Here is a 19,680-nt window from a genome sequence, read left to right as displayed (position 1 = left end):
GGGGGCCCCTAGCCACATGTTCAGTTAATGGCATGAGAAGAACAAGCAACAAAGTTATTACACATTTTTAGTAGAATAACTTTGTGGTTTATTGCTTGTTTTATCACGCCATTAATTGATTGAACATGTGGCTGTGCCACAACTTAAGACATGATTAACTGATTACTACTGCATCACAACTTAAGGCATGATTAACTGGTTAATACTGGTTAATAATCTGAGAGGATTCCTTACATCCATTTCCATTTCTTAAAAACCTACATAAAGCAGACAATTCAGGAAATAAATGCAGGATCACTTCATAACAGTTTGCGCAGTAGTAGTTCAAGGCATGACCATGGACCAGAAGGTACTGAGAATACATCCTTATTTTGATTACATATATACATGATTCTGGCATCACACTGTTTTTTACTGACTTCAGTGGAATATGACCATTGCTTTCCATTTTGAGTGTAACTGTTCAGGCCTATACCACAGAATTGGTAAAGACACATAGTAAGTTTTTGTCAGGCTTTTAATATCTACGTCTTGTTAGATAACATTTTAATTAATAGATCAAGCCAGATTTGTAAAGGCATGGATTTATTTAGCAACACATTTATATTTTCCTTGTTTTGCAAGGATAAATGGTAAACTAACCTTCTAACATACATGTGTTCTTTAAATTGTCAGATCTTAAAGTAAACAGAATCAGAAAATAGCAAATCTTGGAATGCTTTTGCAGGACTTCAGATTCAAAATTGTGTTTTAGGGAATATAATGTTAATTGTAGCTATGAGGCTATGGATGACTGTATATGAAGCAGCACGTCCTAATTTTGAGAGCAAATTGTAATGTAAAAGCAATATTTACAAACATCCATGTCTGCAGAGATGTTCAGCATTCATAGCTCTTATTGAAATAGTGGGAATAGTTATGGATGGTAAACATCTAATGAAATTCATGCATTAAATGTAAGAACCCATGTTTGAAAATTTGAAGCAAATTAAAGAAGTGTGTAAAATCCAGTTCAGTGTACCTCTTCCATAAAACTTCAGTATAAGATTAAGAATTAAGGACATAATAAAAATGTTTTTATAAACTTATCTCTCATGGCTAATGAAAGTGATGTTTTTTTAAAATCCACAAAGGAATCGGTCAGATCTGTGGCTGGTCGTAGACAAATAAATACTTCCCTAAATCTGTGATCAGTTTACAAATATTGAACATCTCTCAAATGTGCTGACACAAGGTCATATGCACTGTTTAAACTTTCTCAATGCCACCTGTGAATTACCCTGCAGCAAGGGTATTCTTGAATTGTCTAGATCAGCTCAAGTGCCTCTAAAACAGAGCATTTGGGACAAAAAGACAGATTGCCTTCTGATGTTTGAAATGTTTCAGAGTATGCTCATCAATTTTTTATTTGTTTTCTGTCTTTATGGGTAGGAGGCCAGTAGTCATTTTTCCAGTTTGCATTTTGGAGTCCTGAAGATGAAAAATGAGAGATTTCATTTTTATTTATTTTAACTTATATGTATGTTCATGTTCACTGGTATATCACATATTTTGCCAAGATTTGGACTTCTCTCAGATTTGTACTGTTTGCACACACAAAAATCGCGCACAGTCAATTGCTGATATTTTTGATATTTTGGTACATTTTTAATTTGAGCTTTTCAGATTATAACATTTATTGGAGGGAACAGTCTATTGTTCCTTTTATTGGGACAACTAAACTGAAAACAACATCCTATATTCATAATTAAAAGCAAATAATATTTTTCTATTAGATGTACCTTTTTTAGTTTCTGCTTTTTCCCTGCACGACACAATTCACTGTAGTGAACAAAGAGTCTCCCAAGACTTCTTTTAATTTAAACTGGTATGCCGCAGTTTGAAGTAATCAAACTCTTATTATGAAACCTGAATGCACAGGTTTTTACAGTATGTGGTTGTTCCTGTAGGAGATTCACATGGAAGCATAATTAGTAGATCATATTGTGCTGAAAAGAAATATAATGAGCTAAGAATCCATTCTTAGCTTTAAGGAGGAAATTCTGGGAAGCTCATTTCTGGACTAGTACCATATTTACCTGAATCCAAGATGACTTTGAATTTAAGATGACACCTGATAATTAGCTTCTAACATGGAAAGTGTATAAATGTTATAAAGTTCCACATACAGAAGCTAATTATTGACGGGTAGTCTTAAATTTGTCCCCCTGCCAGCCCTCCCTAGCCACCATTTACCCTCAGTCACAGCTCCAGCTCTGGCCCCACTTTGCCCTGGGCCTGGTTGCAGTGGTGGTGGTCCTGGCCCAAGGATGAGAGCCAGAGCAGGGGCCAGAGCTGCTACTACCACTGATGCCTGGCTGAGTGGTGGCCAGAGCCACTGTATCCTCCATGCCTCAGGTCAGAGGCTCAGTCAGAGCCAGGACTGAGGGTAAGCTGGAGTTGCAGGGGCGGCAGGATGTAGGCAGGGCAGAGACTCCGAGGGGCAGGTGGCACAGGGGGCAGTGGCTAAGGCTCTGACTCTTACTAGGGGTGTGCAAAACGGGCCCTATTTGATTTGGATTTGGCCCGAATCAGGGACACTGATTCAATTCGTTGATTCAGATCCCTGTCCCAATTCGATTTGACCAAATCCAAATCTGAAGATTCGATGCTGATTCGGAGATTTAAACAGACCCAGTTTTAAAAGTTTTTTCTACATATCTCAATGTACTAGTGCAGCTTGTGATCACTGCAATGCTGGGGTGCATGGAGCATCCCACAGGTGTGCGGGGGGGGCCCTCCACGTGCTCAGTGGTAAACCCAGAAGTGGACCAGAAGTACTTCCAGGTCTGCCAGGGAGCGCACAGGGGGCCCCCCTGCACCCCCCAGGCTCAGTGATCGGCCATGGGGGGAGCCCAGGTGCCCCCCTCTGCCCCCCCAGACCCAGAAGGCACCAGTTGCCAAGCTGGGGCGAGGGGGGGCCCCCGCAAACTCCCCAGTGGACCCAGAAGTGAACTGGAAGTGCTTCTGGTCCACTTCCGGGTCTCCTGCTAAGCGTGTTGGGGAGCCCCCCGCGCTTCTGTGGCACACTCCATGTGCCCCAGCATTGCAGCATTCACAAGCCACTTGCTACCTAGAGGTATGTAGAAAAAACATTTAAAGCTGTGTCTATGTCCGAATCTTTCTGAATCGATTTGGAGGGTTCTGATTCGATTTGGATTTGGAGATTCGGCCACTGAATTGGGCCGAATCTCCACTGAATTGAATCAGGGACCAAAGCTTCGCGCAGCCCTAACTCTTACCCTAAGCCTTGGTCAGGGCCGGAGCTGGAACCACAGCAGTCAGCCGCTTCCTTGCCTTGAACTGAAACCCAAGATGAGGGGCTTTTTTCCCCATGTTGAATGGGGCGGGGAGGGGGAGAATTTACTTTGGATTCAAGCAAATACTTTAAAATATGAAAAGAACTCTTGTTACATGTTTCTCCTCACTAAGCCATCAAAATATTCTGGAAAATTTATTTCCTTTTTCTGATAACTGACCAAAATTTTGCTTGCTATGTTGTTATTAGAGAGCCTCCCCCCCAACCCTAGTAAGGGGAATGAATTATTTTATCCAGGCTATGAGGAGGATTTGCTAAATACATTGTCTGCTTGTTATTATTAAGAAGTAATTTACTTGAGGGTAAGAAACAGGCTTACAAAAATATGCCTTGTGAATGTATGTTGACGTTAATCTTCTGACCATCTGTACTTCTTGTCAGAAGCTATAATTTAGCAAAATAAATGCTACTATATTACACACTTTTGGATCAAATGATTTCAAAAGTCTTTTACAGATGTGTAACAGAAGGGATGTTCTGGATATGTTGGCTGGCAAGCCAAAGGTTAAACCCTTGTCAGCAGCAACTGGATCCCCCACAGCTGCTGGCAATTAGACTTGTCAGCATTCCTCTCAGGAAGCTCCTGAAGCATATGAAAATCAAGGGTAATTGCCAGTAAGCCCCGGTGCTCTTCGTGGGTGGGGCTATAAACCCAGCGGGAAGAGGATTGAGCTGTTGCTGCTGGGAGTTCCTGGGAGCTAAATTGGCACACTTCTTAACAGACGTCCTTCATGTATTGCTAACTGTGTAAACCTCACTGCTGCATGAATGGCAGGTAATCAAGGTTTGCTGTTTTGGTTTGCACACTGGCTGGAGGACTGAACTGAATTGTGCTTATTCCTTATCCTTCTTAAACTACCAGATCCCAAGGTCTTCTGTATTTAGTATTGCAATGGAACCATGCCACCTGCATGGGGAAGAGAAGGAATTAATCTGCATTGTGTAAGAGCTAAAGTTAAAAGCCCTCACTGGATTTTGTGATGAGTGGAACAATTTGCAAGTGATTCAGGGGAAGTTTCCCCTTCCATTTATGGAGCAGGATCCTTATATCTGATATTAAAACTTTAATGTGGAGAGTGTCAAAAACAGTTCCAGGAATTTCAGTTCCACTCTGCACACACCTTGACTAACGTTGACCATTTTATGGAAGGCTCCTTTGTAACGGCTGATTTCTGCCCCATGAGTACCAGCTGTGAAAAAGAATCCTGGCTGTATCCTGAAGGAATAATCCAGGCCTTAGATGCTTAATATACATAAAAACTGCCTCTTAGTGGGTCAGAACATGGGTCCATCTTGCTTAGTATCCTATATAATAGTGGCAGAGAGTGGATGCTGAAAGAGAAAGTGAACAAGAGTATGACCACATTTTTTTTTCCACTGTTCCTCTCCCACTTGCAGCCTCCAGCATTTAGGGTCTTGGAAGTTCTGATTCAGAAACTGTACCCCAAACTGCCATGCTCAATAGTTACTGATGCACCTTTCCTCCAAGAATATGTCCAATCCCTTTTTGAGACTGGCACAACATCTTGTGGCAATGGGTTCCACACTTTAACTACATGTTGTGTGAAAAATAACTCCTTTTTGTTAATTTTAAACTTACATCCTACTAGTTTCATTTGATGACCTCAGTTCTTGTTTTATGAGAGATAGTAAATAATAAATCCCTATTTGCTTTTCTTTGCTATTTAGTATTTTGTAAAACCTTATTATGTCCCTCCCTCAAGCACCTCTTTTCTAAACTGACTAGTCAGGTTGTGTGAAACTTCAGTCACTGATTCGATTCAGAGGAGATTCGGCCTGATTCAGCAGCTGAATCTCAGACTCTGAACTGAATTAGGAGGCCCATTAATCTCTCCGAATCTAATTGGATTCAGACAGATTTGATGATTCAGCCATAGACATAGATTTATATGTTTTTTCTACATACCTCAAGGTACCGAGCGTGGCTCATGAATGCTGAGATGGTGGGGCAGATGGAGCATCCCATGGGAGCACAGGGGGTCCCCTGCACACTCAGCGGCGGACCCGGAAGTGGACAGAAGTACTTCCAGTTCATTTCTGGGTCTGTCACTGAGCACGCAGGGGCTCCCCCGTGCTGCTGTGGGACACACCATCCGCCCCACCATCGCAGCACTCACAAGCTGCACCTGGTACCTCAAGGTATGTAGAAAAAATATATCATGCTGTGTCTATGGCCGAATCACTGATTCTGTGAATCAGAATTAAATCTTCAGATTCAGATTTGGCCGAACTGATATACTGCGTCAACTGGATCACCCTGATCCACCTGCTTATTGACATCCTTAAAGAACTCTAGTAGACTGGGGAGGCATGATCTCCCATTGACAAAACCATATTGATTCCTCTCCAGCATGTCCTCCTTCCCATCCCTCCCCCTTCCTTGGGGTAAGAGGGTTGGAGGATTTTTTCATTTTGATTCAGCTGGCGTTTGTTTATACTTAAGAAAAAATCAGGCTAAAAGAGCCTGGAACAGGAACAGAGCATGGTTGGCTTGCATTATTCAAGATGGTGGATTAGAGACCAATCTATAAGGGAGACTCTTCATCTTTCCTCTTGAAACTGATCCTTGTGCAGAAAAAGAATTCAAGGCACATTGGGCTGGAAAGAGAACCCAAGAGGGAGGCTGACCCTGTGGCCTAGCAGTTAAGCTACTTGCCTGGGATGGTAATCCTTGGTTTATGTCCTTGCTTCACACATGGGTCTTGTATGTCATCAAAAAAATTGATTTTTATGCAAAAATATGACTTTCAAAAGAAGTCTGCCCTATTGTGTATATGCAAGCCCATTTTGATGTGTTTATGAAGCCCCAGGGAGAGGTGGTTCAGACAGACAGTTTAGTCAGAGTCACTGTTAAAAAACTTGAATTTTCAGATTCAAAACAGAGATATTTTTGCTGCCTCACTCTTCACTTGAGCGGTTTTCCTTTTGGCGGTAGGGTTCTTCTGTTTATTATTGTTAGATGGAGATCACCTGAGAACAGTCTTGAGAAGGACTGGACTCTGAGATACTAATTAGTTGCTATGCATATTGAGATGTCCAAGGAGTCTTTTCGTGTAGAAAACTTAGCCCAAATTCAGAAACAACAAGAATATTTGCTTTCATTTGGTTGCCCTGATGAAACAGTTCTGGTATTATTCCCAATCCTGACAGAGATTCTAGTGAAGTGGCACACCTGATATGAAACATTGTATAGCTACAGCTAATAGTCTTCTGAGTTCTGAAAGCTGAGATAAGAAGAAATGGATCCACCCCACTGTCCTCTCAGAGTCCTAAATAAAGGGCTCCTAAGGTTGAGATGCAGAATCCAGTGAATAGTTTGTAGCAGTTTCTAAAACCCATCCATTCTGAGACCAAATGTAGACAAGAGACAGGAAAAATGTGACACTTCCCTGAAAATACCATGGGAGGTATTCGATTTGTAAGGTGTCCATTGCATCTCTGTAGGAACGTTAAGCAGAATCAGAATATAAATATGAAGAGAGTACTTAAACAAAAGGAGATGCTATAGTGAGTCGACCACAGTTCCATCTAGTCCCATGTCCTGTACCTTACAATGGTACAGAGCAGATGCCAAAGGAAAGAGTATTTATGCCACTGGTTCTCAACTAGGGTGGAGTGGTACGAGACCCCCCTTAAGGTTGCTGTCATGCAGGCGCTGCTGCTATAGCCAGATAAATGTCCTGCATGCCTCATGCACAGCCAGGTTAGGAAAGGCTGTGGCACATGCTGGTGCCTCCATTACAGTTATCTGATAAAACTAAAGCAAGCAGGAGTGCCCACTTGTGTTTTAACTCTTCATGGTCCAGCCCTGCATGGCATCTTCCAGAAACAGAGGTGTGCGGAACACATCTACTTGTCCCACATGCTTCTGCTCATAGAATCAGAAAATTAGGATTGGAAGGGAGCTCAGGAGGTCACCTCAACCCCCTGCTCAAAGCAGGACCATCCCCAACTAGATCATTCTAGCCAAGGCTTTGTCTAGGGTCTTAAAAACCTCCAAGGATGGAGATTCCACACCCACTATGGGTAACCTGTTCCAGTAATTTACTACCCTCCTGGTAAGAAAGTTTTTCCTAATATCTAACCTAAACTTCCTGTGCTGCAACTTGATACCATTTCTCCTTGTTCTATCATCTGCTACCACTGAGAACAGTCCAGCTCCATCCTCTTTGGAATCCCCCTTCAGGTTTTTGAAGACTGCTATTAAATCCCCTCTCAGTCTTCTCTTCTCCAGACTAAATAAGCACAGTACCCTCAGTCTCTTCTCATAAGTAGGGATCCAGGTTTTCTGTTTCCTGTAGAAAAATGGAGAAAAATGCAGGTTTCACCTTTTAAAATGAGAAATCCGTGATTTTCTCAGGTAATGGAGAAACACGCAGATTTTGCACTTTTGCAAAGAGCTCGCTGGAGGCTGGCAGAGTTCCAGCTTGCAGGGGGCTGGGAGGGAGCTGGAGGAGGGCAGGCAGACAGGGGGCGCTATGTGCATGTATATGCACATGGCTGCCAGGCAGCCTGGAGAGCAGCTCCTGCATGTAGGTCTGGCTGTGGGGAGAGGGGAGGGAGGGGAATTGAGGCCCCCATAGGGAGAGAGGGAGTGAGTTGGGCAGGGCTATGGCGGTGGCTGCTGCCTAGCCAGGCGGTGCATTGGGCTTGGGGCCCAGGGCTGGAATGCATGACCATAGGGCCCCAATGGGGAGTGGGATGGGGCTGTGGGTGGCTTGTTCGGGTGGTGAGGGAGTGGGGCCGGCTCCCCGCAACTGTGTGCACTCCTGGGGAGGGCAGGGGGGACCCGTGCCCCGCGGATCTGTGGGACGGCAGGAGCGGGTGTGGGCTGCCTCCTGCAGGCTCGGGCTCCCTTCCCTGCTGCCTTCCCAGGGGCCCCTGCAGTCCAGCAGGCAGGACCTGGCACAGCAGGACAAAGTGGGACTGGGCAGGGAGCTCCTTGCTGCTGCAATCCCTGTGTCACCCTGTTGATGTGTCCCCTGCCCACCCTGCAGCAGCATGGGTACCCCAGTCTGCCTTGTTTTGCCGGGTCCTGTCCACCGGGCTGTGGAGGCGCCAGGGAAGGGCAGCAGGGCAGGGAGCCCAAGCCCGCAGTAGGCAGCCTGCAGCTGCCTCCACCTCATTCACAGATCTGGGGAGCATGGGTCCCTCTGGCCCCCAGGACTGTGTGCAGAGGCGGAGAGCTGGGCGCCCCCCCACCCAAGCCCGCAGCAGGCAGCCCACACCCAACCTGCCCATGGGCTCTGGTCCAGCTGTGCTGCCCATGAGGGGTGGTGGGTGTGGTAGAGAGCCAGGCTTGGTTCCACTGCAGCAGCCACTGCCTCCTGCAGGCAGCATCTCGGGCTCGGCTGCTGCTGCAGGGGACATGGGGCTGCAGACCCAGATCCTGGGCCTCATAGCCCTGGCAGCTGGGGGCCCCCTTTGGCAGGGCTAGGGGAGAGGCAGGTAACTGTGTGTGGGATTTGGGGGGGGAGGGCACCAGCAGAGCCGGTGGGTTGGGGGAGGGGAGTGAGAAGCACCATCAGGGCTGGGGGGCTGTGGCTTGGGAGTGAGGGGCTTGAACCTGCATTCTGTGAGCTAAGGGGGCAAGGGGAGCTCTGATTTTCCATGATAAAAAAATGAAAAATACCAAAATTTCTAGGTTTTTAGAATTTATTTTATTATAGTGATTAAGGCACTGATAGGCTTCCAAATTACTTGTAAATTGTAAATATATCAATAAAACCTTGCGTTGGATCCCTGTTCATATGTCATGCGTCCCAGCCCCCTCACCATTTTGGCTGCCCTCCACTGGACTCTCTCAAACTTATCCACATCCTTTCTGTAGTGGGAGGCCCAAAACTGGACACAGGACTCCAGATGTGGCTTCATCAGTGTAGAACAGAGGGTAATCTGCTGGCTAAGCTTCTATTAATGCAGCCCAGTGTGCTGTTTACCTTCTTGGCAACAAGGGCACGCAGTTGGCTCATATCCAGCTTATTGCCCACTGTAACCCCCAGGTCTTTTTCTGCAGAGCTGCTGCTTAGCCAGTCAGTCCCCAGCCTGTAGTGGTGCATGGGATTGTTCCATCTTAAGTGCAGGACTTTACACTTGTCCTTATTGAACCTCATGAGATTTCTTTTAGTACAGTCCTCTAATTTGTCAAAGTCTCTCTGAATCCTAGCCCTGCCCTCCAGTGCATCTACTACTCCCCCTAGTTTGGTGTCATCTGCAAAATCATGGAGGGTGCACTCCATCTCATCTTCCAGGTCATTGATAAAGATATTGAACAAAACTGGCTCCAGGGCTGACCGCTGGGGCACTCCGCTCGATACCAGCTGCTATCTAGACATCTAGCCATTGATTACTACCACTGATCACTCCCAGGTCTTGCCAAGAACCCACTGGAAACATGCCCCCAGAGCCATGCAATATGTGCAGCACCCTTAACTAAAGTACAGGTGTTTCTCAGAAGTAAAAGAATATAAAAATCAGGCTGGAAAGCTTGCATTTTTTTTAGTTTAAAAACTTGGGAGTGCTTATCCTTTAAGCTATTGATTTTAGAGAAATTTACCCTGGCAGATAAGGAAAATAGTAGATAATAAGACTGGACAAATTCTATTAGTAATGTTTGATGCGGTGGGAGAACTTGCGTATAAATTTGGCTCCTCATGTTTTCAAAATGAGAAAATTATTAAACAGACAAGTATTCTGGTAACAATGTTTTTATTTTTCCTTTTATTTCCCTCTCAGATAATGGTTCTGGATCAGGAGAAGGAGGTGAGTACTCAATCCTAGTTGCACTAACATTTTGTTTTATTTTAATTGCATGCTTGTGGGTCTCTGATAGTTAAAGGGACACTCTTGCCTTGAAATGATGAAAACTAGATAATTCTTAACAATTCTTTTAGTTTTAATATTCTAACATAGGATGAACCATAAATGAAGGCATTTTTTCCAAGCTTTGATTTTATATAACTAGTTTGCAGTTTGCATTTTAGCTACCTTGGATGTGGGATTTGGCTTAGTTATTTTGGGTGCATCTACACATGTGCTTTAATGTGCATTATCCTGTTCTAATGTGCATTAAAACATCACAAAAAGTGCTATTTAGTTAATGCGCATTAAATAGACTAATGCACATTGAGCGTCACTTGAAAACTGTGGGCGTTTGCAGGCAACACTTTAAAGCAGGTTGAAAGTAGGTTAAGTGCCTTTTGCATCACTTTAATGTCATTACTGTTTGCACATTTGGCAGTGTATTGTGCATTAATTCCAGCTGCTGTAGCATATTTGGCAGTGTAATGCGCCTTAAATGACTTTGAGATGCAGCAAATGACTTTGGAGCACTACAAACTAACACACCTCTGAGGAGTTTTAGCTTCCTACCTTACAGCTGTGGAAGGAAGCACCAGGCTCAGTGCGGTTTAGGGACTGTGCAGGCAGACTGTGCAGGCAGCCTGGCAGCAGCCCGGGAAGGCAGACTCCACAAAAGGGGGGGAAAAAAAAATAAAATAAAGCAGCGAGCCTGATCTTTTTCTTCCCCCCGCCCCACCCCCCCGAGCCTGCCTGCCTGCCTGAGCTGCACAGGGTCCCAGTGCTTCCCTCCACAGCTGCACTGCCCCCTGGGACTGCCCAAGCTGGGTGCCTCTGGCGGGGGGGGGGGGGCCACTGCTGCCATGGAGGGAAGCACCAGCTCTCCCCTCCACCCCTCAGCTCAGGGACCGCTCTGCCTGCCAGCAGCTCGCTCTCCCCTCCCCACCGCTGGAGAGACAGGTAAGGATAGGGCGGACATGGATATACACGACACAGGGGTTTACTTCGCCCTAAATTGAAATGGTGTTTTTAAAAAAACACCGCTTCAATTTAGGGAGAATTAAATTCCCCCGTGTTGTGTACAAATGCCCTGTGCTCTTTAGTTAATGAGCATTAAAACAGACTAATGCACATTTTCCTAGTACAGTAAAAGCTCTGTTATCTGGCATCCCCTGGGAATGGGGAATGCTGAATAACAAAATATGGCAGTTAATTGAGCGGCCCCGGCCGCCGCTTCCCCCACCGCGTCTGGGGCATCCCTCTGCCCCTCCCGCCGCATCACCACTGGCCCCACGGGACAGGGAGGTGGGCCCTGCACAGCCTGTTATGCCCCCAGGCTGTGGGGGCTCAGCAACGCAGGCTGCTTTGCCCCGGGCCATGGGGGCTCGGAGAAACCGGATGTGCCACAGTAGGCACTTCCGGTTTCACTTTATCTTACAAGCCGGCATGCTGGTTAGTAGAGCATGCCGGCTTGTAAGATGCCGGTCAACAGAACTTTTACTGTACTTCACAAAGGAGGACACTTTTACATGTGTTCTGGGGTGGTTGTGTATCACTTTAATTAAAGCGGTTCTGATAGCTGCTCTAATTAAAGCACTGCCATGTCTTCTGTATCAGTATCCCCGCAGTTAAAAATGGTGGCAGGGACCCTTGAACTAAAGCTTGTTTGACAAGCTTTAGTTCAAATGCCCTCCCTACCATTTTTAAGTACAGGGACACTGATACATGAGACACTGAAGGCTGCTGGTAATTACTGTGTGGTAATTGCCATGCTCCAGCAGACTAGATTGCGTCTACTACAACACACTGGAATTTCAGAGTGTTGAAGCAGCCTCTGCAGTCATGTATAGGTGCCTGGAGGTACTAGATTTAATGCGCATTAGCTAAAGAATGTTAATGCGTGTGTAGACACGCCCTTTCAGTTTCTAGTTCTCACCCTTTCAGGGTAGCATCTGGTCGTTCCCAGTAATGCAGGATGTTTAAATTTCTACAAAACTATTTTTCTTAAAATGTTATAAAGTAACTCCTGATAGATGTATATACTTGGAATAAATATTATAAGCCATTTAGTTTGACAAATGTTCTTTTCCTAAATATCATATTTATTACATTTTAATTTGTCCTTTGTCGTATCATGAATATATTTTTAAAAGACTATGGTATGTTTTATGTATGTTGTTTGATATTACTTTTTAAAATTAATTTTTAAATACATATGTGGTTTACAACTCTATAATCACAGAACTTACATCATACAGTTGGTGTTTATGCAAGCTAAAGCAATGTCTCAACCTTGTTTTGGGAATAATAAGGTAGCTAAATCCAAATTATATTCAGTCTTAGGTGAAACTGTGAAAAAGAGTACCAGTTTGTGCTAGAAAAAGAGGGGACAGCACCAAGAACACATGCTTATTTGGAAACAAGACAAAATGTTTACATGTAAAAAAAACAAGATAAAACCTTTATCCAAAGCAGCCATTACATATGAATTAAAAAAAAATTATGAGTATTGTGTGTGAAATGCAGAGACCATTACCTGTTGTTGATCTTTGTCACCTATACTTCCTTCTCTCCTTCCTGCCATCCTCCTCTCAGAGCAGTACTGCGGAAACAAGTACTTTTCCGGTTTAGCTGCTGCATTACTTCCATCGGTGATTTGTTACCCAGTTTCCCATAGCTTAGGGGCAGAGTAAAATAGAAGTAGCAAAGCTACAGATGCAGACATCAATATTAGGGAGAATCTTAGCATAAGTGAGGTACCAGTCCCAGGTGTCTTAGTGCAGCTTGACATGAAGGACAGATGAATGACTTGGAGTCACAGGGTCATAAGACAAGTGAGAAACAGGGATAGCAAAATAGTTGACAAGACAAACCATCAAAACCTTGAGCAGAGTTTGGAAAGAATTAAAGGCAAAAGTTATGTTAGGTGTTTTTGCAAAAAGAAATACAGTCTCTTGTTATGAATATTAACCACAGTAATGCTCTGCCTGCTGACTGAAACAAATATAAGGGACCTCCTGGGATATTAATTCCAGTTTCCTATAGTCACAGACAATCGCTTGCCTAAGCAATCCCCAAAAAGGCCACTTCAAACCCTCACACACAGCTACCAGGTACAGTTGCAAAACATCAGCATCACCCTTTTGATATGCCTTTGGTAAAAGCAGGGAAAATGAAGGCATTGCCAGTTTCCTGCCACTGTGGTGGCAAAGTAGCTAGTTAATATAAACTCAGAAGATTATAAGAAAAAAGAACTTGTTCCACACTACAGTGGAAGGAAAAACCCCTATACTCTGCCAATCTGCCCTATGGGAAAAATTCTTTCCTAGTTCCAAATCTGCCAATTGGTCTGACCCTGAATAGAAGAGCAAGACCCTCTAGCCAGGAACTTCAGGGTTTCTAAATATTAGCAGGGGTATCAGTGCATACCAGTCCAAATCCCTGGCCTTAACAGTGGCTGAAGTTCCAAAGCCTCAGAAGAAGGCAACTCCCCCTCACCCCAGAAAAACAAACAAACAAATCAACAATAACAACCCAAAAACCTCTAAAAAAACCGTGATGGAAACCGGTAGCATTCATGGGGGGGGTGTTAATTGCTGGCCTCAACCATTGATCAGAATTAGCCCTGAATCATGGGACTGCCAGATGACTCCCACACTGCAAGAAACTTATTATTCAACAGGGATGTAGGCAGCTGGGCCTAAGGATAGGCCCCAAGGGGCAACTGGAGTGTCACCAGGGCAGGGGCACAGGTTACTGGAGCATCGGGTCAGGGCTGGGTCGACAGAGCTGAGGGGAGATCTGAAAAATGTAGTCTGAGATGCAAGCCGAGGTCAGGAGCCAGGGGTCATGGAACAAGTGCCAAGTTCCAGGGAGGATCCAAGATCAGGGTCAAGGAAGCCAAACCAAGCCAGGATGCCAGGAAAACCAGAGAGCAGAGCCAAGTTTTAGGGGAGATCGAAGACCAGGCTCAGGAAAAGCCAAAATTGGTTCAGAAGTCAGGAGAACCATGAACAGCAGTGAACACAAGGCTTGCCTGGCACAGACTGAGGCTGTGCCAAGATGTGTCTGCAGCCTCAGTCTGCAGATGTGTTTAAAAGGGCTGAGTGGTGCTTGCAGCAGCCAATGTATTTGCAGAGAACTGAGGTATTCTCCTTAGCCAGGTGTCAGGGGCAGGTGTGGTAACGCAAGTGCTTGGCTTAGCCAGGCCTGTTTGATCAGTCCCTGACACAATCCAGCAGGCCAGCCTTATCCCATACATCCAGGTCCAGCCACATGCTAGCCCGACCCCGTGCACTGACCTGACGCTGCATGGCTGAAACTGACCACGCACAAGCCCAGTCCCACAAGTCCAGATCTGGTCATGTGTTGGCTCAGTCCCGCATGCCCAGATCCAGCCTCTCACTGGTAATCTGGTGTGCTCTCTGGCTTGCAGGACTCCCCATGGGTCCTAAAATTTGCCATCAGGGGACCAGCAATTAATGCTGCCACCACTCCCCTGCTGCCAAATTTCTGGACACTCTGGGGAGCCCCATGAACTAGATGACAGTTCTGTGGGCTGGATATGCCCCATGGGCATGGCGCTGAGCACCCCATCTTAGCACTTTGTACTTTTAAACTTCATTTAATTCCTAGTAGTCCATTCTACAAGATTGTCAATTTTCCTGTTTCCATAATGGCAGCATCCCTTATCTCAGGGGTGGGCAAAGTCTGGCTTGCAGGCCAGATCCGGCCAGCAGTGGACTCCATTTCCCAGCAGTCCCTGCCCATGTGACTGGGGCCAGTTTCAGCTGTGATAGTGCGGGGCTGGGGTGTCCATGGCCACCAGCTCCAGCAGCACTGGCAGGCAGCAGCGTGCCAGCCTCTTCCTGGTGGAGGGGCTGTGCTGAGGGTGGGCTCAGCTGCTGCCGCCTGTGTAGGATGGGTAGTGGTGGTAGCAGCAGCAGCACCACTGGGAGAGGTGGCTACGGGTAATTTGGTGGCTATAACCTTCCCGAGTCCCCACTCCTCCCCTGCCCCCAGTTCCGTCCCTTCTGGCAGGGTGCATGGCAGAGGAGGAAACTGCTCTGGAGCCAGGCTGGGATTTTGCGGCAGTGACAGCATGATCCAGAGCCAGGGCAGAGCTGCGATCTGCAGCCTGCATGCTCTGGACAGAGACATGCAGGCAATGATTTGCGTTTCTGCCCTGACTCTGGACCATGCTGTCACCGCTGCAAGGAGCCGGGGCAGAGCCATGATCCACTGCCTGCACATCCCTGACCGGACCATGCAGGTTGCAGATCTCAGCTGTGTATATGACTGTGATAATTGCAGAGTAGGCATGTGCATGTCGCTCCTGCTGTTCAGGAGATCCTTGTTTACATCTAGTTCCAGTACTGAAGCCACTGCTAAAAATGTTAAACAGGATAGTTAACTCATCCTCTAGTTAGATAACTCACCTTTTAGTCTAAACTGCCGGACCAACTCTTAATTGTAGCATTGATCCCATCTTTCCCTGTTTGGCCAGTAGTTTCCCATGAGGCACAGCAGTAAAATCATTCCTTAAAAACCGAACACTTGTTTTGTGTTGAGCAATGCAGCGTTCAATCCAAAATGGAATACTTCCTTTTTTAGACAATAAAAAGAAAATAAAGTAAAAGATAGGTTAAAAAACATGACAGGAGAATGTAATGTTGCTTGTATTTTCTCCCTTTAATCCATCAGTCTTTTGACTAGAGCATTCTCACAGAATATGGGGCACCCAGCTTCAGTTTGTACCTCTGCTTGAGGTAACTTGAACTCATATCTGCCACATTCTATAAGAGTGCCCTAAGTGTAAGATCCTGTCTGCCTCTCCAGTTGATGCTGTTCCATTTTGCATAAATAATTAAACATTTATTGGAGGATGAACTGGAAGCCAGCTACAAAGTTTCCAGATGTGTCCTTACCACCAGGCCTGAAAAAAGAAAACAAAACACTGAAGGCACATTCCCATGGGCAGGAACATGCATTTCCCTGGGGACAAATAGCAGTGGCACACCTTGTGCCGCTGCTACTTGTCTCCAGGGAGTGCCCATGCTACAGGTAGGGGAGGCCCCAACGGCTTTACCTGGGGTCCTGGGGGCCTCCGGGAGCTGCATTTGTTACCAGTGTGGCTTCAGCTTCAGCTGACCAGGCTCATGTTTTAGGCAGCACATGCTGCTGCCATGTGCACTGCCCCACTGTTTTTAGGTGTAGGTTTTTGTAACCTTGGGATCTCCCGGGGTCAACCCCCCCCACAACGCATTGCAAAGTAGCAGCACAGGGAATGTCTGTGTGTGCAGTATGTGGTACCGCAGATGGGTCTACAGTGCCACATACCACATGTCTGCACTGGTCTGGATGTGCCCTTGCTGTTTTTATCTCTGGTCCAGTGAAGAATGGTGCACTTTACATCTCTTCCAAGCTAATGAAGCAGTCAGGACGTCTTTACGCGTGCTCCAGGGGTGAAGGGGACACTTTAATTAGAGCGGCTCTCAGGAGCCACTCTAAAGCGCTCACAGCATCTCATGTATTCAGCATCCTGTGCTTTAAAATGGCGGCAGGGGCATTTTAACTAAAGCTCATTTGACAGACTTTAGTTGAAGCACCCCATCACCATTTTGAAGCATGAGGATGCTGAATACACAAGACACTGAAGCTGCTGAAGCATGCTAATTAGCACGCTCCAGCAAACTCAGTCGAGTCTGCTCTGACATGCTGTAATTACAGCACGTCAGAGCAAGCATCCCACACATCTACAGGCATTGTCAGATACTAAAATGATAGGGGCAGAATAAGACAGAAGTGGAGATTATAATCACAAGAGGAAAGAAAGAGCTTCCATTGTATGGTTGTGGAAGCAAAATAAACAAAATGAAAATAGCAAAGGGGGAGGTTTAAATGGGCAGACCCATGGTAATGGCCAGTTCAGTCACACCAGAGTCACAAACCACCAGTCTGTCTGCAAGAATATCACAGCCATCAAGGAGAATCTATAGCCTACCCCTGCAGGGGCAAAACTATACAAGATAGGTACAAAGCTTGATGGAAACCAAATCTGTAATTCTTAATAAGCATTCAGATTGTTATAATAAATACTGGTTACATATCTAACAAGTCTTTAATGCAAGCAGTAGTGTGATTGTGTATATGACTGTGATAATTGCAGAGTAGGCATGTGCATGTAGCTCCTGCTGTTCCGGAGATCCTTGTTTACATCAGATTTTTGAACTTGAACAACAGAGCAATAATAGTGAGTCTAAATTCTGTTATACAATTACTATGAACCTAGTTGACTCAGATTGCTGTGTTATAGCTGTCATACACAGAACAAACTCCTTAATTATTGTGTAAATTGACTTTACACCGAATAGTAGCCCGCCTCAGAATGTTGTCAGCTGAAACACATTTAAGCAAAAAGAACAGACTTAAAACTAATAAAAAAGACTATTAAATACTGGATTATTTCAGACAGCATTCCCCTGAATTGTCATGAATCACAAAGAAGCCAAAGTTCGTGTAAAAATACCTCTGGACCATTTGCCAAGTCATATTTATGGTCACCAAGAAGTTAGATTTTAGAAAAAAAGTAGGAGTTGTAGCATTTTGTAGTATGCCTGATAGAAAATGATAAGCATATTACCTCCTTTTATCAGTGGTGCCACACTTAACTAGTTTGCCCTATGACCTTTTGAACAAGCAGCTTCCAGTTTCCTTTGCTCTAAAAACATGGTATTCATAAACAGTTTCAATAAAGTTTCCAATCCTGCTTACATCAGTAGTATGAACCTTCAGTTCATTGTTTTCAATCATAGTAAAACGATGCTTGCAAAACTATGCCATAGATCGCTTGTGGATATTGAACTGCTGAAGCCACTTAAGTGGTGTTTTAGCTGAGTTGGTTAGAGTACAGTACTAATAATGTCAAGGTTGCAAGTTCTATCCCTACATAAGATGCTTCAGGCAGGAGGTTGGACTAGATGATGTCTTGAGGTCCCTGCTAGCTCTACTTTACAATTCTTACCTGTTTGAAGATGTTAATTCAGGAACTACAAGCAGGTTGGAGAATCTTATTAGTGATCTCATATTTCACTTCTTACTAAAAAGACTTAGCTAGTGAGGCTTGTTCTTGAAAATATTGTTTATTTGATACCACAGCTGCCAGTCCTTAACTTCTCTGCCAATAAAGATGTCAATGAGTGCCAGTTGTGATGTTGATTTTATGGCACAGTCAGCTCTTCACAATGAACATATCTAAAACCACCAATGCAGGCCATCAAACAGTTAACGGTTATTAACTACTAATGTAGGCCATCAAACTGTTATCGATGGTAATAGTATTCAGTTACTTCAAGCTTGCACTTCAGATTCAGATCAGTAACAATTTCTTACCTATCAGAAGCCTTCAAAGGGGCAGGATTTCTAAATATCACACTGTGGTCAGGGAATATAAAACAATGATGTTAGACAGATGGTAGCTGATCAATTTAGGATTTCAAGATAAGGAAATAACATGTTTGCAATACAGATAGTTAAGTTAATTAATATTAAAATACATTTCTTTGGAATGCCCAATCCCTCTGAAATTTAGTAGCTAGAGTAGCTTGTGATGAACATCTGGCAGGTAACATTTAGTAATTAATACATTGATATACAGTGTGTGCTTTTTAGTAGTTGCCATCTGTTCTTTACCCGTATGAGGCAGAATGGTTACCCATAGTTTTCACACAGGTGGAGTTGTATAAACATACAAATGTCAAAATCCTTATTATCTTTTTTCACAAAGGTCAAAATCTTGTTTGTTTGTTTGTTTATACAGACCTCCAGGTAGGTCTGTTGCAGAAGTTGGAGGGAGATAATACAACCTTGTATTTCTATAAGCACATTTAACCTGACAGTCCCAGAATATGGGCAAGTGATCTTTTGAAGTTCTCCAATCCTGCTCCAATATGAAGTGCTTCAGATTTGCAGCACTTCAATATTGCATGAACATATATACCCCCTTACCTTCCCCTCCAGAGCACTTCAAAATGTCCATAGAAGTATATAATAGTGCCAGACTGCTGGCAGTAAAAATGAAAAATATTGCAGAGTACTTTTTAAATTAAAAAGTGGGAGAAAGCCAACACACAGAAAGAGCATGGAATCCCATATGGGGATGTGTAGGAGAAGGCTTGGTGTTCCTGCTGCTTTAAGGGCCAGCAGGTGTCCGGAGGAGCAGGTGGCAGGTGTGGCCAGAGGCAACCAGGGCCACAAGACTAGGGAGCGGGCTGGGCTTAGACTGAACATAAACCCAGGCCGGAGTGGAGCTGGCAGTAAGATCTTAGAGGCTGCTGAAGGAACATCATCTCAGCAGCAGGACTGCAGCTCCTGAGTGCCAGCAAGGAGAATACAGCCTGAAGTGGTCTGGCCATGCTGCTTCCAGGGAGAACCATAGAAAGTTAGGGTTGGCAGGGACCTCAAAAGGTCACATAGTCCACCCCCCTGCTCAAGGCAGGACCATC

At 44.9% G+C, this 19,680-nt stretch overlaps 1 protein-coding gene across 1 annotated transcript in view; it reads left to right on the top strand.

Moving 5' to 3' along the window:
- TMEFF1 (transmembrane protein with EGF like and two follistatin like domains 1) overlaps positions 1-19,680 on the top strand; it is a gene marked incomplete at its 5' end in the record, with an annotated part of 237,487 nt that overhangs the window by 163,508 nt on the left and 54,299 nt on the right. Inside the window, one exon of the mRNA XM_025201481.1 lies at positions 10,115-10,141. Coding sequence (XP_025057266.1) covers positions 10,115-10,141 — 27 coding nt within the window. The remainder of the gene's footprint in view (positions 1-10,114; positions 10,142-19,680) is intronic.

This window comes from Alligator sinensis, unplaced genomic scaffold (genome assembly GCF_000455745.1).
Source record: "Alligator sinensis unplaced genomic scaffold, ASM45574v1 scaffold386_1, whole genome shotgun sequence".
Lineage (NCBI taxonomy): Eukaryota > Metazoa > Chordata > Crocodylia > Alligatoridae > Alligator > Alligator sinensis.
The sequence above is the reverse complement of the archived record's forward strand: the minus strand, read 5'-3'. Positions and strand labels throughout refer to the sequence as shown.